Source organism: Oryx dammah, unplaced genomic scaffold (assembly GCF_014754425.2).
Source record: "Oryx dammah isolate SB20612 unplaced genomic scaffold, SCBI_Odam_1.1 HiC_scaffold_26, whole genome shotgun sequence".
Taxonomy (NCBI): Eukaryota; Metazoa; Chordata; class Mammalia; order Artiodactyla; family Bovidae; genus Oryx; species Oryx dammah.
The window spans coordinates 28752682-28779090 of NW_024070210.1; the positions used below are offsets into that span (position 1 = coordinate 28752682).

The 26409-nt window shown below is 38.0% G+C and overlaps 1 protein-coding gene across 1 annotated transcript in view; it reads right to left on the reverse strand.

Annotated features, from left to right (window-relative positions):
• The window catches only part of SYT16 (synaptotagmin 16), a 163034-nt gene that overhangs the window by 123774 nt on the left and 12851 nt on the right, over positions 1-26409 (reverse strand). The window contains exon 3 of the mRNA XM_040227593.1: positions 5628-6152. Coding sequence (XP_040083527.1) covers positions 5628-6152 — 525 coding nt within the window. The remainder of the gene's footprint in view (positions 1-5627; positions 6153-26409) is intronic.

Consider the following 26409-nt stretch of genomic DNA (forward strand, 5'->3'; position numbering starts at 1 on the left):
ACACCAAAACCAAAGAAACTATGAGAAAACTATATATTAAAATCCCTTATGTAAATTGATGAAAAAATTCCTCATTAGCAAATAAAATCCAGCAATATATGAAAAGAATAGTAATATCATGACCGAGTAGATTTTATCCATGTATGCAAGATGGGTTCAATATTCAAATATTAAACACTCATATGATGAAATTAAAAGACGCTTACTTCTTGGAAGGAAAGTTATGACCAACCTAGATAGCATATTGAAAAGCAGAGACATTACTTTGCCAACAAAGGTCCGTCTAGTCAAGGCTATGGTTTTTCCTGTGGTCCCGTATGGATGTGAGAGTTAGACTGTGAAGAAGGCTGAGCACCGAAGAACTGATGCTTTAGAACTGTGGTGTTGGAGAAGACTCTTGAGAGTCCCTTGGACTGCAAGGAGATCCAACCAGTCCATTCTGAAGGAGATCGACCCTGGGATTTCTTTGGAAGGAATGATGCTAAAGCTGAAACTCCAGGACTTTGGCCACCTCATGTGAAGAGTTGACTCATTGGAAAAGACTCTGATGCTGGGAGGGATTGGGGGCAGGAGGAGAAGGGAACGACAGAGGATGAGATGGCTGGACGGCATCACTGACTTGATGGACGTGAGTCTGAGTGAACTCCGGGAGTTGGTGATGGACAGGGAGGCCTGGAGTGCTGTGATTCATGGGGTCGCAGAGAGCCGGACATAACTGACTGACTGAACTGGACTGAACTGATGATCAATTCAATAGATGCAAAATTGCATTTGACAGAATTAAATATCCATTTTGATTAAAAATTCTTAACAAATTGGAATAGAAACAAATTTCTTCAATATAATAAAGAGCATCTACAGAAAGTTACACCTAACTAATACTAAATAACAGTAAAAGACAAAGCTTATCCACCAAGCCCAGGATCAAGACAAAGATACCCACTTTCACCATTAATTAGTCAAGAAAAAGAAATAATAGACATGATCTTGAAAAGGAATAAACTGTTATTTCTCTGATATTATCTACAAGGAAAAGTCCAAAATAGCTATTTTAAAAAGTTATCAGAACTCATCATTGAGTTCAAGGAGGTTGCAAAATTCAAGATTATATGCAAAAATCAATGACATTTTTATATATTAGCAAGTAGCAATTGGAAAATGAAAGTTATAGATATACTCTTTCCAATTATATCTAAGAAAAGGGAAATACTTAGGTATAAATCTAACAAAATATATATATAACCTGTATTCTGGTAACTACAAAACAGATGGAAAAAATTAAGAACTAAATAAATGATGTGGTATACCACATTAGTAAATTTTAAAATACGGTATTATTAGCATATTATTGTCTCCAAACTGATTTATGGATTCAACACAATTCTAATGAAATTCTCAACAAAGTTTTTTGTAATAATCAATAAGCCTAATTTAAAACTATATGGAAACAAACTAGATTAGTCAAAGCAGTTTTTGAAAATATAAGTCAAATATTCACCTGATTTCTAGACCATAATGCTATAGCAATCAAGACAGTGTGTTATTAGAGAAGGAATACAAACACAGATTAAGGGGGGAAATGGAGTCCAGAAATAGACCCACACATATATAGATAATAGATTTCTGACAATGTTATCAAAACTAGCCATGGAGAAAGAATAGTCGTTTTAACAAATGGTGTAGGAATGATCAGATACCCATATGGGGAGAGGTCTTCATTCATACCTTACATCATGTAAAAAATTAACTCAAAATGGAGCATAGCTCTAACTGCAAAGTTTGAGCAAACTCGGGGAGATAGTGAAGGACAAGGAAGCCTGGTGTGCTGCAGTGTATGAGGCCACAACGAGTCGGACGTGACTGAGCAGCTGAACAACAACAACAACAACTAAACACAAAATTCATAACTTTAAAATTTCTAGAATAAAACACAGCAGACAGGTTTAGATATGATACCAAAAGCACAATTCATAAAAGCAATACTTGATAAGGTGGATTTCATTTAATTAAGAATCTGTTCTATGGAATTTAGAAAGATGTTTATGATAACCCTGTATGTCAGACAGCAAAGAGACACAGATATATAGAACAGACTTTTGAACTCTGTGGGAGAAGGAGAGGGTGGGATGATTTGGGAGAATGGCATTGAAACATGTATACTATCATGTAAGAAACGAATCGCCAGTCTAGGTTCAATACAGGATACAGGATGCTTGGGGCTGGCGCACTGGGATGACCCAGAGAGATGATATGGGGAGGGAGGTGGGAGGGGGGTTCAGGATTGGGAACTCATGTACACCCGTGGTGGATTCATGTCAATGTATGGCAAAACAAATACAGTATTATAAAGTAAAATTATTAAAAAAAAAAAAAAGAATCTGTTCTTTGAGGGATATTGTGAAGAAAATAAAAACTCAAGCCACAAAACTAGGAGAAAATATTTTTAAAGTACATACCTAAAAGGTAACTCATATTCAAAATATCAACATAACTTTCAAATCTCAAGAATAAGAAAACAATTCAATGAAAGTAGGCAAAAAATTTTACAGCCCTACAAAGATGTCTTACAGAATACAACCTCATGAAAACATCCTCAGTGTCATTAGTTGTCAAGGAAATGCAAATGAAAGCCAAACGGGATGTTAAAACCTATGAAGGATCTATGATTTGACCCTATTTGCACAATAACAAGTTTGTCTGCTACTGTTTTATAGAGGTTGGCAAAGATGCAAGACTTCTGGGTCAGAGACAACGGACAATTTATTACTCACAGTACCTCCAAGTATCAAAGGGGCAGCACAGAGGCAGGCCCAGAGAGATTCCATGCATGCGTTGGGTTTATGTCACAGCCAGGGAACACCAAGTTTGGAAAACCTCTATCATTTGCAAGCGAATTTGCCTAAGATTTGCCCTGAAGAGAGACATTACTTTTCTAGACTGGATAGCAAACAAATATCCTCTGTGCTCTGGAGGGAGACACTAACGTCCAAGGCTGTCATACAAACACCCTTGAAATCCAAAACAAAAGGCTGTTTGTGGCTCTTGCCCTGCTCATAGCATATGCAAGACACCAATGGAAACTTATCTCCCAACATGAGTTATCACTACACATGTATGAGAATGGCTAATAATAATAATATCACAACCATAAGAATTTGAGTGACTGGAAATCTCATACAGAACTTTTGAGAATATAAAATTATGAAATGGAATGGAAAACAGTGGAATATTTTTTTATAAAGTTAAACATATAGTTTCCATATGACCCAGAAATACCACTCATAGGCATTCGCCTAGTTGAAAACAAAAAACCTGTTCTGCAATTATTTACAGCACCTTTACTTCTATTGCTTAACGCTAGAAACAACACAAATATCCCTCAAGGGATGAATGGATCAACAAACTGGCCCCATCATGCAATGGAATACTATTCAGCAATAAAAAACCAAACTACTGGAACACAGGACAACATGAATAGATCTCCAGTGCGCTACAGTAAGTACCTTATGGGATGAATCAGACTCAAAAGGCTACAAACTGCATGATTCCATTTATATGACATCCTAGAAAAGGTAAACAATAGACAGAGAAAATATATCAGCAATTTCCAGGAACTGGAAGTAGAAAAAAGGATTGACTCCAAATGGGGGAATTTTTTGCGGTGATGGAACTGTCTTATAACCTGTGTGGTGGTGAGGATACCACGTGTTTGTCAAAACTCACAGAACTGTACACTAAGAAGAAATTTTACCATATGTAAATTATAACTTTTAAAAGATTAGGGGCAAGGAAAGTTACATGTATAAGCTCTAACATTAGACTACCTAAGCTCTGTGTGTGTGTTAATCACTCAGTTGTGTTCGACTCTTTGCAACCCTATGGACTGTAGTCCATCAGGCTCCTCTGTCCATGAATTCTCCAGGTAAGAACACTGGAGTGAGTTGCCATTTCCTTCTCTGACCCAGGGATCGAACCCAGGTCTCCTGCATTGCAAGCAGGTTCTTTACTGTCTGAGCCACCAGGGAAACCCCCTAAGCTCTGCCTCTTCCTAAATGTCAATCTTAGGTATATTCTTGAATTCTAAGCAACAATTTTCTCAACTGTAAAGTGAGATTAATAATAGTATTTAGAGTTGTTAGCTTTCCTTGTTGTTCCATTGGTAATTATTATTTGATGTCCTATTATACATTCAACATTGTGTTTGATATTGAAGATACAGAAATGAATCTGTTACTTGGCTCCCGGCTTCCATAAGGCTACAAACATTTCCTGAATGAACAAATTAACCACAATTGTTTAACTGCCATTAGATTATTATAAAAATTAACAGAAGCCAATGTTAAACACTTATTGAGCCAAGTTCATGTTAATTATTTTAAATACAGTTCAACTTAAGCAAGAATTTTCTAAAATAGGAATAGAAATTTCAAGTCAAGTCTAAGAAATCCTATTAGTAGACCAGACATTTCTAGGATTATCTCTATAGATAATTTTTAAAGACTTTAAATTGCATCTATTTATAGTTTATCAGATACAGAAAGCATATTAGTCTAAATTGTTTTCACCAATTGATTCTAGCATATAATATTACTTTAATTTGAATAAGAGGATTAAAAAAGCATTATAAAAAGAATATGAAATTATATTTCTTCATTTACCAAGACGTCATGTATCTGGATAAGACATTTCTCTAAAAAATAAAGCTACAAGGAATCACTGAAAATGGACGAAGAAACTATGAAAGTATTCTATAAAAATCTATTCCTGCCAACAAGAAGAGAATTAATGATTTCACTTTTATATAACATAAGAGATCCAACCATCTGCATGAGCTTGTGTACAAACCCACATCCTATAAAGACACCCAATACCTTTCTCTGTCTATCATGTACCTTCTGTCTGTCAATAATATGGAATGTCCTTATTTCAGGCTTAGTATAACAGAAATGTGAGAAATGTATGCCAGAACATACTACAGCTACTTTTATAGAGTTAATTACATTTTCACCATATTCCTTATACATTTATTGAAGGCCTATTATATGCTCAGTTCTGACAGGATGATGCTCTATAGGCAGTTTGTTTTAAATGTGTCCTTTCCATTCAAGGCTAGAAAAAAAGTGAGCTATTCTTATTCCAAAGATTTCCTATCTACTGTCATCTCACATCACGTCTCAGTACAACACTGTGAGAAGTGTTCTTGGAGTGTTATCAACTAAAATTTCTGCAACGAGTATGGCTTTTTGCACAGGATTTCACACTGAATAATATAGTAACATCTAGAGATTCCTAACCTAGTTTAAAAAAAAGAGAGAGAACATTTTAAGATATTTTAAACAGCATGACATATGTACAAGGGGCTTCTCAAACAGAACCCACAGACTCGTTTTTCACCATTTCACTTGCTCAGAACTATTATTTTGGAATATGGAGCCCACCAATATGGATCTCCCAAAGTTTCATACGTTGAAAATATTCTTAAGGATTATATTACTCATTAAGAAGCCAGTGTGTGAAAAGATATGAGAGAAAAATAAAATTCAAATGATAACTGAAACAAATAAAAATAAAATGAGTACAAATTTCCCTTGGACAAACCCAGAGAAAATGATTACTGGCTAGCTTACCTTGCTTTTTCCCATTAACATTTTCTAAAATACCACAGAGGTGGCTGTCAAAGCCATGTTGAAGGCTACTCCTTTGCTTTTCAAGGTGATGTTCTTCCTCAACAATAGAAGAAAGCACATGTGGTGGCTTCTGGTCATCAAGGGTCTGACTGGGCCACAGGGTCATTATGGAACAGGAGTTCTTTACATGTTGGCTAAGTCTGGGGCTTGAACTTTGGCCAGAGTCCTGAAAATCACTATTACAATAGGAGAAATGATCCACTTCAAGAAACAAGGAATCTGTGTTCTCTTGGCGCTGATCAGTACCTTGTTCTTCATCTTCAAAGCCAGTTTCTGGAATCTGAATATCATTTAAGTCCTGGTCTAGCATATCACTCAATTTAGAGTCTTGTTTGCTGAAGTTAGCCAGCAAAGCAGATAATGTATCCCCTGCTTGCTGGAGAGCTTCATAAACCCTAGATATCCAGGACGAGAGAGGCTGGAAGAAGTTCGGAGCATCCTGGGATGCCATAGCCAACAGCACGGCTAGCTATCTGATGTCTACAAGTCCACTTGCTCCATTCCTTCAATACTCTGGACTTAATGTGAACTATAGAACATGCATGATGAGAAATTAAACTGGACGTCTCTTAATGGCTGTGAATATTTCTCTCTCAAAACTTCTCAGCTGAAACAGAGGAAAGAAATACTTACACCTGTTAAAGTTACAACCTCAGGCCACCACCAGATTCCTACAGTCTATGTCAAACAGCATTTGGGGACTAAAAGGGGTCATCATTGGAATCCTTAAGGCAGCTAAATAAAACTGACTGTGAAAGTCTGAATGTAGATTATTTCAAAGCCTGTTCACCTTTGCAGACATGTACAAAACTTCCATTAGCAGTAATGGACTCTATTCATGTGGACTGAAAGAAGTCTGTCCTCATAGGCCATGTTTAACAGTGTGAAAAGGATAAATGAATCTTCATTAAGAGGCAGTTGAATGTGACATCTCAAAATAGAAGAAAGGTTGGATACTTCGTCTGCAGATCCCAGAGAGCAGGCTAATAAGCATCTCCACTTTGTGATACAAAGAGTTATCCTTTCAAAGGAAAAGTATACCAAGAATTAAAAAGCTTTTAACAAATCTTAGAGCAGGGTTATATATTTTTATGCAATTTTCAAAAATTACACATATTCTTGGGGAACAATCAACCTCTGAAAGATTGAGGGTGGCAAGTGGATTACGCAGCTTACTGGAAACAGGCCCTTAGCATTCTGTTACCCTTGTCTGTGTTCCAAATGCCCAAAGATAGCCCTCCACAACCTGTGAGATTCCTGGGAGATACTTCTTCCCACAAGATTCACAGCCTGAAGTAGGGAGCTACAGGACGTTGACAGAGTAACAAGGTACAATGAAGATTCTAGGGCTAAATAGCTATACTTTCACAGACATACATGCATACAAACAGGTACATATATACCTGTGATACATAATCATATGGATGTGCATTATGTATGGACACACTTATTGCCTTTACACGGCTCATCAGTATCTCACGATGAAAGTTATAAATGACAGCAAAGCAGTCACTGCTTGTACTTAATCGCCCCCTCTCTTTTATAGTAATGGCTTCTTTCTGACCAAATCTATCAACCATCCTTTAAATTTCAGCCCTCTTGACCTCAGGCTACTACATGTGACATGACTGCCTACCTAAAAATTTCTCTTTAGACTTTGTGCTAGCCATACATTGATTCATTCAATAAACAAATATTGATTAAGTGACTATGAAGGGCTGGGCACAATGCCAGTTATAAGGTATCTGTCCCTGTGGAGCCCACATTCCAGTTAAAGGGAAACTGAGCTCTCTGCACTTTCTTGAGGCTGAATAATTCATGTGCCTGTCTTTCAGGCTCTTCCTTGTCTACCCACCAACTACATATATGCAATCACTCATTGTTCTACAGTTTCTCCCCTCCTCCACTTCACACTCATCAGCTGGGAGAGCTGACCTATCCATAAGTTTCAATTAACACTCATTTTTAAAACTCCAAAATATACATCTCCAGGCCTAACTAAATCCCTTTTTACCAGACGCACATGTGGTTGTCTAAGCCAGTGGTTCTCAAGCTCTGCTGTGTCAGAATCAGCTGGTGAGCTAATAAAGAAAACAGAGGCCCAGGTTCATTGAAGGACCTGGACCTTTGGATTTTTGTCAGGCGCTTCAAGTGAGTCTGACATGCACCCCACAATGTGTGACAAATGCTGTTCTAAGGAAAGAGCTACACTTGGACCCCTCACCCAAACCTCAACTTCAGCTCATCAAAACACAGCACACCACTTTTGCTACAAGTGTCCAACTCTCTAGACTTACATTTAGAAGTGAAGTGTTCATCGCTCAGTGATGTCTGACTCTGCAACCCCACGGACTGTAGCCCGCCAGGCTCCTCTGTCCATAGGATTCCCCAGGCAAGAATACTGAAGTGGGTAGCCATTCCCTTCTCCAGGGGATCTTTGGTTGTGAATTTCTCTTCAAATCTCCCCCTTTCCATTCCTTCCATCCCAAGTTCTGCTAATTTGGGGTCTATAAAGACTCACTTCCATTATATTTTATATAGTTATCACCTTTCCCCACACTCTAATATCCTCAGATATTATGTACCTAGTCGCTTTCAGTTTCTAGTCTTCCCCAGCTTCAATCTATCCTCTAGGTTTGCTCACCATACTTGATATCGCGTCAGGTATACTGCCTGTCTTCTCCCTTAGAATGGAAATTCCATGGAAGGCAGGGACTGTCCATTTTGTTCTCTGGTTTATCCCAGTGCCTTCAAGTATGCTGAGCACATGATAAATTCTCAATAAATGAATTAACAAATCCTATTTAAAATTGTGCAAAGAACAGTGTCTAGCATATAGTGTGTACTCAAATGTGTTAAACTAATTAATAAAGCCTTCTCAGAACTGTTGAAAACATCTTAATGTTACCATACAAATTCCTTGCTTGTAACACTGAAGAGTTCTTCCAGCATTTGTTCCACCCCATTTCACCATCCACAATTTTTGTGTTTTGTTTTTTTTTTTTGTATGTTTGTTTGCTTTTCTTCCATAAATATTTTTGCTTAATTTAATATGCTTTGGGCATCACAAGCCTTGAAAGTTTCCTTAAAAAGCACTAGGCTTAGCTTCTACCACTGTGCCTTACATGAAACTTTTTAAGATAGAAATGACATATCTTCCTTGGTAATCCAATAATCCTTTTATTTTTCTGTTATACAAAGAAAGCTTTATTTTCCTATACAACCCAAAATCTTTGAATTTATACCAGAATTTTCTTATCCAGTTTTGGATCTAGTAACAGCCCATGCTTTTGGTCTCATGTCTTCATGTTTCCTGAAATCTCAGTCCATCAAACCCTCATGGCAACATTTTTAAAAACAAATCTTGCATCATTCTCCTAGTTTAAAAACAAACCACAAAAAAAATAAAATAAAGATCAGTATGGCTCCCTATTTCTTCTTCTTCAAAATTTGAGCAATGGCAAAGGTTAATTCCTGTTTGCTAACACAGAATTTTTTAAAAATTAATTTGAATGCCTCCAGCTCACTGCCGTTGTCACCTCTCTCTGTTTATACCCACTAGCTTCACTCCTTTCTGTGTAGTCTGTCTGACCCCTGGAGGCATGTGGTTTTCAAGTTCTACCCGGTAGGATAAAGTTTACGTTCTTTACCATGGCAAGCAAGAGGAGATACGCTCAAAAAATTGATACCAGCACTGCCTTACTGCCCTTACAGCCAGAGGGGGTTCCCTAAGGCCTCCTGCTGCATGTCGACTCTTCAACTGCTGAATCACTAGCTGTGGGGAGGTCTAGGGGTGCAACAGGACAGTTGCAGGGGCCTCAGATCAATGGCTCTTATTCAACCAACTTGGAACTATTTCAATACCCTACCTTTTGCCCTAACTGAAGGCCCAGCTGAGTGTGAGCATTCCCACTGACACTGCCCACAGTGGGAACTCAGCCAGTCCTCACCACTCCTCACTCTGAAGTCCTACTGACTCATCACACTAACACACTGAGCATTTTCCAAAGTGACTGTGCTCCTTCCTGAGTTCTGTTTGCTCTGCCCAGGATGCCCTCACTTCCTACCCTGCCTGGCAAATACATATTCTCTAGAATGAGTCAACTCTTCATCTACAAAGGTGTGGCCTCAGAGTGCTTTGAGCGTGCCATTATGACAGAAGGTTTTACTTGTTGTGGTAATTATTGGTCAGGCTTCCTCTTCCAGTGGACTGTGAGAACTTTAGTGCTGGGACTGTGTTCATACTTTCTAGTTCCAGGACACACACATGGTAGAGACACTATCAAAGTTTGTTGAATGAGTAAAGGAAAAGTACTAGTGAAAAAATGTAAAGCTAAGTAGCCCTAATTCCTTCATTTTTCTTCAGCAGTAAAGTAGGTGACTGCTAACAGTGCCCTTTCACTTTAAAACCCAAGGATTTATCAGTGTGGGGCAAAAAGCATTTTAACACTGAGGCTGAATGTGTTCTACAGTAAGTCACCTTTTCAGGGATTTGTTCTTTACTTTTCTCAATAACTATCATTAAATGATCTCAAAGTGATTGGAAAGAGACCAAGTCTCAGTCTATATGTGAAAGGATATTCACTTGTTATATACCAGAATAGTTCAAGGAAAAGACATCTAGAACCAGAATCTGAAAACTTACCAAGTTAGCAACACTGGAAAGCTTTCATTGTATATTAAAGCAGTCTGAAGCCAAAGGGTTATGAACTGGCAGAGTAATCGTGGAGATATCTTCACTGCTTAGGTAAATTTCAACTTAACTGGTGAAGCATGCAAGGGTAATACCAATTATATACCTAGTATACTAGTTGGGCGGAGAGGAGGTGGCTTTCTTACTGCTTAGAAGACAAAGTTGATTCTGGTGCTCTATTAAAATTTTTTAATAAAATGAAACTACATGAGAAAAGAAAAGATGGTCCAGATTCCTAGATTAGAAGGAAAATACAGGTAAAGTCTGTGGTAGTTGAGAGGCTGAGAGGGCTCATTATTTAAATTAAAATAGTTCATGAGCTTCTATAATATTAAGTATAATATATACTTACAGGCCTCTCAAAGTATTCATAATAAACTAACAAGCTAATAAAGAAATAGTAGCAACTGATAAAGATGAAGACTCTTGAGAGTCCCTTGGACAGCAAGGAGATCATACCAGTCAATCCTAAAGGAAATCAGTCCTGAGTATTCATTGGAAGGACTGATGCTGAAGGTGAAACTCCAATACTTTGGTCACCTGATGCGAAGAACTGACTCATTGGAAAAGACCCTGATGCTGGGAAAGATTGAAGGCAGGAGAAGGAGATGACAGAGGATGAGATGGCTGGATGGCATCACCAAGTTGATGGACATCAGTTTGAGCAAGCTCCAGGAGTTGGTGATGGACAGTGAAGCCTGGCATGCTGCAGTCCATGGGGTTGCAAAAAGTCAGACATGACTGAATGACTGAACTGACTGGCTAACTGATAAAGCTGAAAGTAAAGCCACTGATGAATTCCTAATGGCTACATTTCTTTAAATTTTGTTTTAATCAGAATTACACTTTAACTATAAAAGTGTTCAACTAAGGTCATTTAAAACATAAGAAATGACCATACAGTCAACACTAAAGAGTTGTGCTTATGTAGGGAGAAAATGATCAAATTCCTGAGCCATATGCTTTCTCACACATTTTGACCATCCTGCAAAGGGTAACTGTGAACAAAAGTGTGCTATCCCCAGAATAAAAATGCTCAGGGTCTTTTAAAGGCTATTAGGTAAATCTTTCTGACCCCACTTCCTATCTGATGACAGATGGTTGGATGGAAGAGGAGAATGATGACTGAAGAATAAAACCAGCTTCTAGGAGCTATGTCTTTAAAAATCCATGTTATTTTGATGAAATCTCAAGTGGAAGCCCATAAGCATGTATGGTTTTTAAAGGATTATCAGCTCCTGGAGAGAGTCAGATATATTCTGAGAGAGAAGAAAATGTTTCAAATGATATGGTCCCCAGGAAACCAAACTCCAGATCAAAATCTTATACAAGTTCATCTACTGAAGTATGTTAATGTTTAACATTTTTTAAAGGAGAAATCACTTTGGAAAATATACTCTTCTTATTCTCTATCAAAATCTGTAGGGCAATCACAAGTAAACGTCAAGAATACTGGGTTTATTTAAAGTCCCTCCTGGCAGCCATTAGTTAACTTCCTTGTGTCATCTCTTAAACGTGGGTTATTTATTACTGGTTTCCTGGAGTGGCCATGAGGCTAATTAAGTCTATAATTTTTATGACAATTATCATACCTTTAGGAGAAAGGCATTTTGCATTACCTAGCATGAACAAGAAGGCTTAGAAAGATGAATAATGCATGAAGTCAAAATAAGAACTACAATATAGGCTGCAAGCCATCTTTAGCATGATTCCAAAGAGTCTACAGGTGTTTTCTGTTAAGAGAAAATTTGGTATGTGAGTATGAAAATGTGAAATTGAGATGAAATGTCTTCTGGAGCATTTGTCCAAAGTGTGTTATAAATGTTGGGTTTTAACAAACACAAAAACTGACTACTGAAGACTCTTGATGTCAACAATATAGTTATAATACAGCCATATTGTCATAGCTGAGGAATGGGCAATCCAATAGACCCTTCACAGCTGGGCTTCAGGGGGGCAATTAGCATAAAGCAAAACATGAAACTTCATTCTAACCAAAACATACTTTCATCAGTAGACACTGAGAAAAATTAGTCAGTGTGAAAAGAATTAGCAGTGGCTTTGGAATCACACAAAATCACTGTTAGATCTTCCCTCAATTATGGCAGAGCATGGGACCAGTCAGGTTACCTGGGTGCACCTACGTGTCTTTATCTGTAATATGGGGAACACTACCCCCTATCCAACTATGGAAACTGGATTATATAATGTTTTTAAAGCACCGGGAAGAGTCCAGTACATAACAGGCACTCAATATCAGCTTTTCATTACTAAACTAAAATTTTTGACTTTTTTTTTTTAAGTTTTGACATTTTAAAAGGTAAAAATACATTAACCTTATGTATACAATGGATAAACAACAAGATTCTATTGTATAGCACTGGGAATTATATTCAGTATCCTTTAATAAACCATAATGGAAAAGAATATGAAAAAGAATGTATACATATGTATTACTGAATCACTGTTATACACCAGACATTAATACAACACTGTAAATCAACTATACTTTAATAAAATGAATTTTTTAAATTGTAAGGTGTTTTCCTAATAAGTAGTCAATGTGGGATTCAAATCCAGGTTTAAGGATTTCATGGTCTATTTTCATCCAATTTCCATCCCACCTTGGTTGCCTATTTTACTAATGAAATCCTTCTAAAAATAAGAAATTTTGCAATTTTCCAAAATAAGTTTGATAAAGTTTTAAAAAACTACCTTTTTCCAAAGTAAGTGTAATAAAGTAAAAAAATTCTAAACTATGACCTAAGTCAAAGAAGACTTATTTTAAAATCTATTATCAGACTCTATGCAACAGAAAGCTTTGTACTTTGCAACCCATAGACTGTAACCCACCAAGCTCCTCTGTCCATGGGATTCTCCAGGCAAGAATACTGGAGTGGGTTGCCATTTCCTTCTCCAGGGGATCTTCCTGACCCAGGGATTGAACCTAGGTCTCCCACACTGCAGGCAGATGCTTTAACCTCTGCACCACCAGGGAAGCCCCTATATGAGCATAATAATCTCAAAAAAGACTTGGGTTGATACAACAAGAATTTTTAATTGCTCAAGGTTTCTACCACTGTAACAACATCTTTTACATATTCTCCAAATTTCATAAGCCAATTGGGTATATTGAAGCACCTATTATCTACAAGGCAGAGATGTAAATACATTTCACAAATATTCAGTGGTTACATGAACACATGAGGTCCTCAGCATTTCCAGAGGGACCATTTAACGTGACTTTAATAATATAATTTTCTTAAGACATTGTCACTGCTTTTGCATAGGAATACATTTTCAGACACACATTTTCATTGAGAATTTAGAATGAATTATATTTGACTAATATTTATCATTTTAAAGACCCAACCAAAATGAAGAAGAATCTCACTTTGCATCACACTAGCTAGAGTGATCAAAGTCGACTTCCCACAAGAGTGCACCTGTGCTCCAAGGCCACTGGCACATATCCGGCCTTCCCTGGTGGCTCAAATGGTAAAGACTCTGCCTGCAATGCAGGAGACCCAGGTTCAGTCCCGGGGTCAGGAAGATCCCCTGGAGAAGGAAATGGCAACCCACTCAGTATTCTTGTCTGGGAAATCCCATGGACAGAGGAGCCACAGTCCATGGGGTTGTAAAGAGTCAGGCATAACTGAGTGAGTGGCACATATTAACTGGCACCAAATAAAGGAGATTCTAAAAATCTCAATTAACATCCATAGCACAAAAGAATGTAATTAGAAGGTAATGTAATGAAATTGAGGAAAGCAAAACGCAGGCACAATTAACAGAAATTACTCTCAGACTACTCAGGTAAATCTCAGCAGATTTATCAGGTTGTTGATTTTTGTTCCAAGAGAAGAGATAGAAACATCATTGATATCACTTGAAAATGCACTAGGCTTGAAGATAAGAAAAAACTATGGAACTAAGATAATTGCAGCCCTCTAGAGATAAATTAAGCAATACTGTAATTATCTGCAATCATTTAGTGTTTGTTAAATTTTTTCATTAATTATAGAAATAAATCAGCTTGATGAAAATTTGTTTTAAATAAGAGGGAAATAATGTATAAGTCCCCCACCTAAACCCACCTCTTGTTATCTTGTTATTTTTGTGTATTTCTTCTATAATTTTTCTTTGCAATTTGCATAGAATGGTAATCACAATACATAGCAACCTAATAGTTCACTTTTCTCCTTATCTTTCATCTGGACTTCACCAACAAGGCCTACTCATGCTTTCATCTCTTGACTCTATCCACCTGCCTTCAACCATCTGCACAAGTAATACCCAAATCCAAGTCACCATTATTTCCCACCTACACCACTTCAACAGCCTCTGAAATGAATCTCTACATTCTCTCCTACCAACCCCTCAAAAAAAAAATCCTCCTCAAAAATTAAAAGGCTATGGATGGTTTGACTTCTTGTCTTTAATCACTCTCTATTTGCTTTCTATGTTTTAGCATCTCACCACCTCCTTTTAGCATCTTACTTCACCAGGCTCCTCCCCACTGGCTGAGAAAGCTATCTTCTCTCTAGGTCTCTCCTGTCCCCCAAAGCCCATTCATCTCCTTTCAGGACTTAACTTATACTTTGCTCTTCAGAATGCTTTGCTTGACAACCAAACTTCATAATCCAGACCCAAATGTGTCCCCCTGAAATACTCTCTTCTAGTATCCCTTTCTTCTTCTTCTTCAGTTCAGTTCAGTTGCTCAGTCATGTCCAACTCTTTGCGACCCCATGAATTGCAGCACGCCAGGCCTCCCTGTCCATCACCAACTCCCGGAGTTCACTCAGACTCACGTCCATCGGGTCAGTGATGCCATCCAGCCATCTCATCCTCTGTCGTTCCCCTTCTCCTCCTGCCCCCAATCCCTCCCAGCATCAGAGTCTTTTCCAATGAGTCAACTCTTCACATGAGGTGGCCAAAGTACTGGAGTTTCAGCTTTAGCATCATTCCTTCCAAAGAAATCCCAGGGCTGATCTCCTTCAGAATGGACTGGTTGGATCTCCTTGCAGTCCAAGGGACTCTCAAGAGTCTTCTCCAACACCACAGTTCAAAAGCATCAATTCTTCAGCACTCAGCCTTCTTCACAGTCCAACTCTCACATCCATACACGACCACTGGAAAAACCATAGCCTTGACTAGACGGACCTTAGTCGGCAAAGTAATGTCTCTGCTTTTGAATATGCTATCTAGGTTGGTCATAACTTTTCTTCCAAGGAGTAACCGTCTTTTAATTTCATGGCTGCAATCACCATCTGCAGTGATTTTGGAGTCCAAGAAAATAAAGTCTGCCACTGATTCCACTGTTTCCCCATCTATTTGCCATGAAGTGATGGGACCAGATGCCATGATCTTCCTTTTCTGAATGTTGAGCTTTAAGCCAACTTTTTCACTCTCCTCTTTCACTTTCATCAAGAGGCTTTTTAGTTCCTCTTCACTTTCTGCCATAAGGGTGGTGTCATCTGCATATCTGAGGTTATTGATATTTCTCCTGGCAATCTTGATTCTAGTTTGTGCTTCTTCTAGCCTAGCATTTCTCATGATGTACTCTGCATAGAAGTTAAATAAGCAGAGTGACAGTATACAGCCTTGACGTACTCCTTTTCCTATTTGGAACCAGTCTGTTGTTCCATGTCCAGTTCTAACTGTTGCTTCCTGACCTGCATACAGATTTCTCAAGAGGCAGGTCAGGTGGTCTGGTATTCCCATCTCTTTCAGAATTTTCCACAGTTTATTGTGATCCACACAGTCAAAGGCTTTGGCATAGTCAATAAAGCAGAAGTAGATGTTTTTCTGGAACTCTCTTGCTTTTTCCATGATCCAGCAGATGTTGGCAATTTGATCTCTGGTTCCTCTGCCTTTTCTAAAACCAGCTTGAACATCAGGAAGTTCACGGTTCACATATTGCTGAAGCTTGGCTTGGAGAATTTTGAGCATTACTTTACTAGCATGTGAGATGAGTGCAATTGTGCAGTAGTTTGAGCATTCTTTGGCATTGCCTTTCTTTGGAATTGGAATGAAAACTGACCTTTTCCAGTCCTGTGGCCACTGCTGAGTTTTCCAAATTTGCTGGCATATTGAGTGCAGCACTTTCACAGCATCATCTTTCAGGATTTGAAATAGCTCAACTGGAATTCCATCACCTCCACTAGCTTTGTTTGTAGAGATGCTTTCTAAGGCCCACTTGACTTCACATTCCAAGATGTCTGGCTCTAGATGAGTGATCACACCATCATGATTATCCAGGCTGTGAAGATCTTTTTTGTACAAATTGTAGCTTATTGATGACTTATGTAATTATTTAACAGTATCTTCCTCACTAAACTAGAAGCTCCATGAAATCAGGTGGTGTTAATTTATCTTTGCCCTTTGTCAGCATCCAGTTGAGCCACTACCATAGAATAGGCAGTCTATAGTTTTGGATATCTGAATATACACACAGACAGTATTATATCACATTTCATTCATTTAACATTTTAAGGCCTTCTGTATATTTTCATAGTGTTTTGTGGTTACCATTTTTAATGATTTAACATTTAAAAATTAAATTTTCAATTAAAACTTGAATAACTTTTCCCAAATTCAAATCTATGAAAATACTTTATTTTAAAAACAATATGCAATCCTTTACATCTCAGAAAAAAATATATCCAGTATACTCTATCAGAATATAGTTAAATTATATTAATCTAGACATCATAAATTTTACATTTATAAAAACTTTGACCAAAGTGAAGGTAAAGCTTACTTCTGCATTTTCTATTGAAGTAAAATTGAAAAGAAAACTAGCTAAATAAGATTATCATCATCAGCACCCTCATCATCAAAATATTTCAGGGGACTATTTACCTTACAGTTCTTTTTTTTTCATTAAGAGGTTAGGAGAAGGGTCTAAAATGTTTTCTTTTCCAATCAGGTCCCAGTAATGCTCATGCTGCTGGTCTTTGACACCTCAAACAGCAAAGTTTTACTGAGGAATGACTTACATGTCATAAAATTCACCTTTCTAAACACACCCATTCTAATTATAAACAGATCAATACTTTTTAGTAAATTTATTGAATTGTGCAACCATCATTATCACCCAATGTTAGAATGGCTTCATTACCCCAGTAAAATTTCTAATGACTGTTTACAGTTACTCCCCATTCCCACCTCCAGTCCCAGGCAATGACTAATCTACTTTCCATCTTTATAATTTGCCTTTTCTGGGCATTCCATATAAATGGAATCACACAATAAAGAAAAAGATTATGAGAGACGATTGAAATAACACTAAAATAGATATGTGGCACCATCAGCCAGTTCCACTTCTGCAACTACTTACGATCTTGGGAAAGATGTTTAATTCCCTAGACACTCATTTCCTTATCTGCAAATTGATAGAGTTGCACTTGGAAAGTTGTCAGTATTCCTTGAAGAGAATATTCTAAATCAGGAGTTTGGGGAGCTCTCCTTAGCCACCCTCTGTTGGACTTTGTACTCCAACACACATGAAATTCATTTTGCTTCAAACATAGCTATGATACAGACATCACAAATTCAAGAATTTAGCAACCATATCAAGCATATAGAAGGCATTCATTTTCTGAATTAAACTGAACTGAATTTGGTTGGCCTCCACAAACTAGTTTTCCTTAATCCTGTAGGATCTGGGATTTTTTTTTATAAACTTTAATCTATTTGCAAAATGTTGAATAAATAAATTTTTTCCTAAAGATTATTTTCTCATTTTTTCAGAATCTCAAAAGGGCTCTTTTTAATTTTAATTTTTTTAATTGAAGGATAATTTCTTTACAGAATTGTGTTGGTTTCTGCCAAACATCAATATGAATTAGCCATAGGTATACATATGTCCCCTCTCTCTTGAACCTCTCTCCCACCTTCCTCCCGATCCCACCCCTCTAGGTTGTTACAGAGCCCCAGTTTGAGTTCTCAAAGGGGCTCCTTTACCCACTGTCACTTCTATAAAGAGCACAGGTTTGTGAGGTTAGTCTGTCTCTGAAAGATACTCACCAATCAAAACTACACAAGTTTTAATTTGGTTCACACCATGTCTGTGAGGAGGGAAATAGGAATCTTTCATCTAATGAGATTTTCATGTATAGCCAGAAAACCATTCCAACACAAATTATTAATCCATTGCACATGTTCCTGCTAGGTCCTGGAACATGGCCTCACATTCTTGTTTATACTTGCCCCCTTCTGTCTATGAATGAACACAGCAATACTCTTAGGTTGGAACTCTCAACCTAAATCAATGCTAACAAACGTTCAATATTTTCCGTATGTTTTCCTTTCCTTTGTTTACAAAAGCTACAAACTAAACAGGTAGTAAAATTGCTTATTTTAAAATGATGATTGCTACACATTTTATCTCCTTCATTAGTGGTTACCAAAACAAAGTCTCCAGGGGTCCTTGATGACTTGGCTCTTAGAATAGTAATGTTAATAACACAACAATGTCAATACTTCTGTGTCTGGCAAACATTAATAATCAGATCCCCCTGGGATCCCATCAAAAGCAGCAGCCTTAATGGGATCTTTGTGGCTTCAAACATAAGTAGGTTGGGTGGGTGGTACATGATGTCTCTCAGGTCTGCCCAGCCACAGTGGCCCCAATCAAAGAACATTTGAAAACATCCTTTTTACACTTCTCGTTGCACTGGCAGGGAATTTCACATAAGAAATGGGAGCATATTTTCTAAGCATGATAGTGGATTCATTCTTAACTAATTATACATATAAATGTGACCTATTTTATAACATTATATATAGCTATACAAATACAAATCGTATCTATTCAGTTAGACCTAAATAATAGTTATTTTTCTAATTTAAGCCAACAAGGCCTATATTTTACTTTTTACTTCTCTTTCTTGTTTAATACTTCCAATTTCTCACTAAAAGATGTGAACGTTTGCTTACTGAAGAATAACAAATACCCCTTCAGACTTCTGTTAACACAGCTCAGTTCAACTAGCATTTACTACCATAATAAATGGGATCCTACTTTCTAGTAGTAAAATACTACCTTTCATTCCAAAAAGCATCCTAGTATGAGTCCTCCAATAGAGCAGTTAATGGAAAGGAAAATCCTCCAACTGACATGGAAAATGATATTTCACACTGGTGTCCCATTTCTAAATAGAGTGCCACATAAAATACACATTTGGAGTTCATTTCAGATTTGGTTGGGGGGATGGGAATTCTAAATGGAACTCGCACTAAAATGTTCTTAAAATTAATACCTGTTGGGTCTTTGACTACAAAGCCTCCCCGTGGGAAAAACAAACATTTAAAAGGACTCTGACATCCTTCCAACATAGAATAGTGAGCTACAAAGTACATCTTTAATAAGCATTACTTCTTTAGGTGCAGAAGAGTGATGGAAAGATTTGGGAAGATCAAAGACCAACTTAAAAAACAACTAAACAAGGTTTTCTGCTTAAGAGTCCCAGTAAGACAGAGAGCTTCATCATACTTTCCATAATGTGCCTTATAATGCATGATTTATATTTTGCTTCAAGATAATTTTAAAAGAAACATTCAAAAAGTTAATGCCCTAATGGTAAGGTTTTCTCCATCACCCTCTTTCTCATCAAGTGGCCCACACTATTGTGGAATGACGATTATAAATTACCATTCTGTGGTTAATATTCACCAGGGAAAATAAGGAGAAGGCAATAGCACCCCACTCCAGTACTCTTGCCTGGAAAATCCCATGGATGGAGGAGCCTGGTGGGCTTCAGTCCATGGGGAAGCTAAGAGTCGGACACGACTGAGCGACTTCACTTTCACTTTTCACTTTCATGCTTTGGAGAAGGAAATGGCAACCCACTCCAGTGTCCTTGCCTGGAGAATCCCAGGGACGGGGGAGCCTGGTGGGTTGCCGTCTATGGGGCCGCACTGAGTTGGACACGACAGAAGCGACTTAGCAGCAGCAGGGAAAATAAAAGAGAAAATCAGTTTTTAAGCAGATAGCAGTTTCAGTCTATAAAACTGACATTAATTGTTCCTAAATAATAAGAACTGTTTTGAGGATCCAGAGAATAGAAAGTAAGAAAATAAGATTCAAAATGTTTTTGGAATCCCTAAATTCATACATTTCAAATTGTACCCATCACCTTGTCATTAAACCTCAACATTAAAGCCTGAATAATATAAGCTCGTAATTATGTGAGATTTTGTGAATAAGGCATTTGCTCCTGTAAATGGGTTTTAGAGGAATGTGGATATTTTGATGGAACTGTATAACCATAGACATGCCCTTCCTTTTACCTTAATCTGTCAGACTGCGAAAAATCATGAGATTTTTTAAGCTGGTACTCCAATAACTAGTTTAGAACTGACAACTCAAATAGCTAGCTAAACATATGCTCATAGACACCCACTTCAATTCAGAAACAGTGACCTGTGCTACTGACTATTCTACACTAATAATCCTTTCTCTTGCCGCCTACTCATCAACTGATTTTTTTTTTAAGGCATGTGTGTCTTTAAAGTATAATGATCCTTGCTGACAAGAGAAGCATACAACCCAGCATCCTCTGATAAGTCTAACTCATAGCATGATGGATCTCTGAAAGATATCACAGTGAGATCAATTGTTGGTGATGATAACATTCTTTAGCACAAGCAGAGCAACATACGAGTGTTAAACTTACAAGTAATTTCCTCATCTATAAGTGAAAATGACATGTGCGTCTTCAATATATCTGCTGCTACTGCTAAGTCACTTCAGTCATGTCTGACTCTGTGCGACCCCATAGACGGCAGCCCACCAGGCTCCCCCGTCCCTGGGATTCTCCAGGCAAGAACACTGGAGTGGGTTGCCATTTCCTTCCCCAATGCATGACAGTGAAAAGTGAAAGTGAAGTCGCTCAGTCGTGTCCAACTCTTAGCGACCCCATAGACAGCAGCCTACCAGGCTCCTCTGCCCATGGGATTTTCCAGGCAAGAGTACTGGAGTGGGTTGCCATTGCCTTCTCCGTTCAATACATCAAAACCCCCCAAAACTACCCACAAATTTGGTGAGAAAGTTTCACTAGCTCCAGCAAAAGATGTGTGTTTAAGGCCTTCTCAGATTATCCAGGGAACCCATGCTGGAGGAGTAAAGAAAGACTTTCAACTCACCAAACAATCAGCAATTGCTTCTACCTAAACTATCAAGGTTCACTGAGGTCTACCCAGAAGTCAGTCATAAGATTTCATAGTATGGCTATTCCAAATACAAAAGTCTCAGAGTTTCTGCCAAAAACTGACACGAGACTGTATACAGTATACACACACACACACACACACACACATATACACCCTACACACACACATACACTATAGTCATTGGGAAGGTGAAAAATCATGAAGGGAATTATCTGCAGCTTTTGAAACAGTGATGTGTGTTTTGGGAGTTCTCAAACTTAGGTGTTAAACATTTCCACAGCAGCTTGTACCTATAGAAACCTTCAGATTTATTTTTATTAATATCCTAGCATCACAGAAGCAGCTCAAATGCCACAAGAAGAATCTGTTTCTAAGGTAACTCACTAGGCACCCTCACATAAATAGCTTGGAAAATAGAGCTGCTCATATTCCGACTGTAAAGTGCCCAGATCTGTTGAAGGACTTTTAGTAGCATCCCAACCTTCAACCTAATGTCTCCCATCACCAGCAATCAGCTAGCTGTGTAACATGGTCATTTGCTGGGTCGAATTCTTGAGCAAGGGACAATAATCCATCGTCTAAATTGCAAGAAAATAAACAGCAAAGGAGGGAAAATTTAAAGAGACAGATCTATTCCCTCTTGGGCAAAGAAAACAATGAAATGGAGACAATAGGGTGTAATTTAGAAACAAAATGTCTTTGTTAATAAATGTTGAAACTGGGTGATGGGTACATGGGCTTCATTATACCATTCTCTATTTTCCTATAAGTTTGAAAATTTCCATAATAAAAAGATATTTTTTAAATGAATATCTCTTCCCAGCCTCCCTACCATAATACACTGAAGGAAACAGGGATTCAAAGATATTAAGTAAGCTCCTCTGATGGTTAATTTTATATGCCAACTTGGCTGGGCCACAGTGCCCAGATCTTTGATCAAATATTACTCTGGATATTTCTGTGAGGATGTTTTTTGTGGATGAAATTAACAATTAAAACAGTGAACTTGTGTAAAGCAGATTTCCTTTCATAAAGTGCATGGGCTAGACCTGATCAGCTGAAGACCTTAACAGAGAGTGACCTCCCCTGAGCAAGAAGGAAAGTCACCAGTAGATGACCTTCAGACATCAATTGCAACATTTGCTTTTACCTGGGTCTCTAGCAATCAACCTGCCCTGCAGATTTGGAACATGCCAGCCTCTGTAAGATAATAAGCTAATTCCTAAAAAGCATAAAAGAAAAAAAAACAGAACCAATATAATGTATTTGTGTGTTTATCTCTCTCCACCCAACAGTGAGCAAGATGTGTTCTACCACATCCAAGGTCAATCTCTCCATCCTGTCAATTAGTCTTTATTTTAGGCCCTTACAGCATTTATAATAATCTATAATTATTTTATTTGCTTCTTCACTTTGTTTTGTCTTTCTGTCATTATCCAAAAATAGAATTTCCAAGAGAGTGGGGACTATATCTCTTTTTATCATTTTTTCCCCCCAGGATTTAGAAACTGAGTAACATAACACTGATTCTTACTAAATAATATTGAATAGATGAATGAATATTCTCAACCCAGTAACTTTTCAACTGCATTCTTTGGAATTTTTACCCATCAAACAAGGTTCAATCAGTCCTACTTTGATGGGTTTGTTAAGAGCATTCTCACTTATTTGTGTCTTAAGTCACCAAAACAAGTAACTAGACACCACAATGAATATTACCAAGGCTTATTCTGGTGTTTAAACTCTTAAGCTCCTTACAGCTTTTCATCTCAGGTATAAGTTGAAACATATGAAACTTCCAACCTACAAAAACAGTAATTTCAAAAGGTTTGACCTAATATAACACATACTTAGAAAAATATGAAATAGCATAGCACAAATGAAAGCATTAAAATAGGAAGAGAAGATACTTTTCAATTTAGACTGTTAACAAGTGGACTTCCCCCTCTAGGCATTATTCTCCAGGTTCGGTCTTTTTTGCATAAGCCTCACTGGGGAAGGGTGACAAGAAGAAAAGAGGGGCTATTCCATTTATTCCACTATTTAAGGACAAAAAAGTACAATGAGGGGAGACGATGGGAGGGGTTGAAGATTTCAACTTTATAAAAATAGCTAATTCATGATTTTAAAACAAACTGTTGTACAGCCCAAAAGTTTATAAATTGTATCAAAAGCATTTCAGTGGTATTGACAGGTTTTAATCGTCCTATTGGAAAAAGGAGGGAGGGGCATTTTAGTCTTTTCTTGATGCCAACAAAGGTCCATCTAGTCAAGGCTATGGTTTTTCCAGTGGTCATGTATGGATGTGAGAGTTGGACTGTGAAGAAAGCTGAGCACTGAAGAATTGATGCTTTTGAACTGTGGTGTTGGAGAAGACTCTTGAGAGTCCTTTGGACTGCAAGGAGATCCAACCAGTCCATCCTAAAGAAGATCAGTCCTGGGTGTTCATTGGAAGGACTGATGTTGAAGTTGAAATTCCAATACTTTGGCCACCTGATGCGAAGAGTTGACTCATTTGAAAAGACCCTCATGCTGGGAAAGATTGAAGACAGGAGGAGAAGGGGACGACAGAGGATGAGATGGTTGGATGGCATCATCAACCCGATGGACATGGGTTTGGGTGGACTCGGAGTTGGTGATAGACAGGGAGGCCTGGCATGCTGCGGTTCATGGGTTCACAAAGAGTTGGACACGACTGAGCGACTGAACTGACTGACTGACTGACTGATTCTAAAATACTTGATCAGTCCAAACCCAAAACCACCCCCACAGACCTGCAGGCAAAGAAAATACAACTTTAAACACAGCAAAGAAAACCTCCCAGAAAAGAGAATGAATTGTATTGCTTTTATATTATCCTTTAAGACACCTTTTTCAACATATACTTTATTCATCAATCATACTAAACGTCAAATACAAAGAAACCAACACTGTTTATTTACAACTGCAGGATGGGTACTTGGGTAAATGTCCTTCTCTATCTTAAGCTAATAATAATAATGATGATGATGATGAATCTATCCATATCCAATATCAATACCCTTTATATATATATATTTTTTTTTTTACATGTTTCAGATCCTGATTCATACCAGGATCTGTAAAATTTGTCATTGCCCTTTCTTATTTGGGCATAAAAGGAAAATGGAATATAGGCACAATGGAATATAGGAATAATTCGAAAACAATGGAAAGTTACAAAGATGGACAGCCAAATTCTTCTGTCTGGGTCCAATTTACTAAAATTTTGTAAACTCAGAATCTTGAGTATAAATTACAGATGGTTATAATTTGACAACTTTGAATAATCTTATAGACACTTTTTCTAAATAATTTTTTCCTTTTTTAAAATCCCTGTGCAGAAGTCATCTGCTAAGAGGGCCATGGTATACATAAGATGATAGGGAGGGGAAGCATCGTAAAGGAAAAGCTTGCCTGCTGACCAAGGTAGAACTGAAATAAACCAGTCAGGGAAAGAAATAGGTGGGGAACCACCAGATGGATACTTTGTGGGCAGAATAAATGTGAATTGGGCCAGCATTAACATTGCTCAAGCTCTACCCTCTCTAACCTGAAAGGGGATGTTAGCAGTGAACACACCCCTTCCATCCATGGCACTCCACCACAGCCACACCTTTAAATTACCTGGTATTCTTTTTAAACCTGTACAGTTTGCCTCACTACTGTCACTCCCTATTCTGATATAATTAGTTTGCAGTGGGATTTGATCACTGGTTGTTTTTTAAAAGCCTCGCAGGATTGAGACTCAGTGTAGTTCAACCGGGCTCACAGCTGGGAAGCACTCTGTCTGCTGATTATAGTCTATACCAAAAATATCTGACCAGCTTTTGTTATCTCTCTTTGTAAGAATCATTCTAACCCAGATGGAGAATGTGAAATACCACTGTTCAAGGATAATGGAGAAAGAAAAAATTTCTATTCAATTCTTCATCAACTCTCCTAATGCTAAATGGTAATCCCTAAAAAGATATATCCATGTTCTAGTCCCTGAAACCTTGAATGGTGGAAGGATATCTGCAGGTGTGACTATGTTAAGGATCTTTAGATCTTCCTAGATTATCAGGGTGAGACCTAAATCCAATGACAAGTGGCAGAGAGAAGACACACACAGGAGGAGGTAATGTAAAGATGGAAGCAGAGACGGGCATGATGCAGGCACAAGCCCAAGAATGCCAAGGATAGTTGGCAGCCACTTGAAGCTGGGAGAGAGTGTGAACACCTTGATTTCAAACCTCTGGTCCCCAGAGGTGGAAAATCAATTTATGTTCTTTTAAGACACCAAGTTTGTGATAGTTTGTGTGGCAGCCACAGAAAACCAAACCATCCTCCAAATCCTCCCTTTCCCCTACTTTCTCCCATTCCAGAAGTTCAAAAGCATGAAAGAGTAGCCTGCGTTGAGAAGAACAGGTGGGCAAGAGAGTAGTGCAATTAAGACCTTAGCTTCTGACATTAATCAGTTTTTGGATATGAGTCTCCACTTTGCCACTTAATACCTTGGAAAACAATTCATCTCTCAAAGCCTCTGTTGCCTCATCTATAACATGGAGATTTTAATAGTATCTACTTACTGAATTATGCTGTAGGAAGGTTGTACGTGAACATACTCTGACCTAAATACAGAATTGAAACCAAAAGTATCTGACAACCACAGCCATCATGACCCAAGCAGAAAAAGGTGGGGCTGGTCGGAGCTCCTGCTAGACCAGAAGTTAATCATCCCAATGCAGGCGAAGGGGTGGGAGTAGTCTTGAGGAGGAACTGGCCAGTTGGGCTTCCCAACCAACTGGTAGGTAGGGAGACTCTGTCACATGTGAACCACCTCACTCCCAA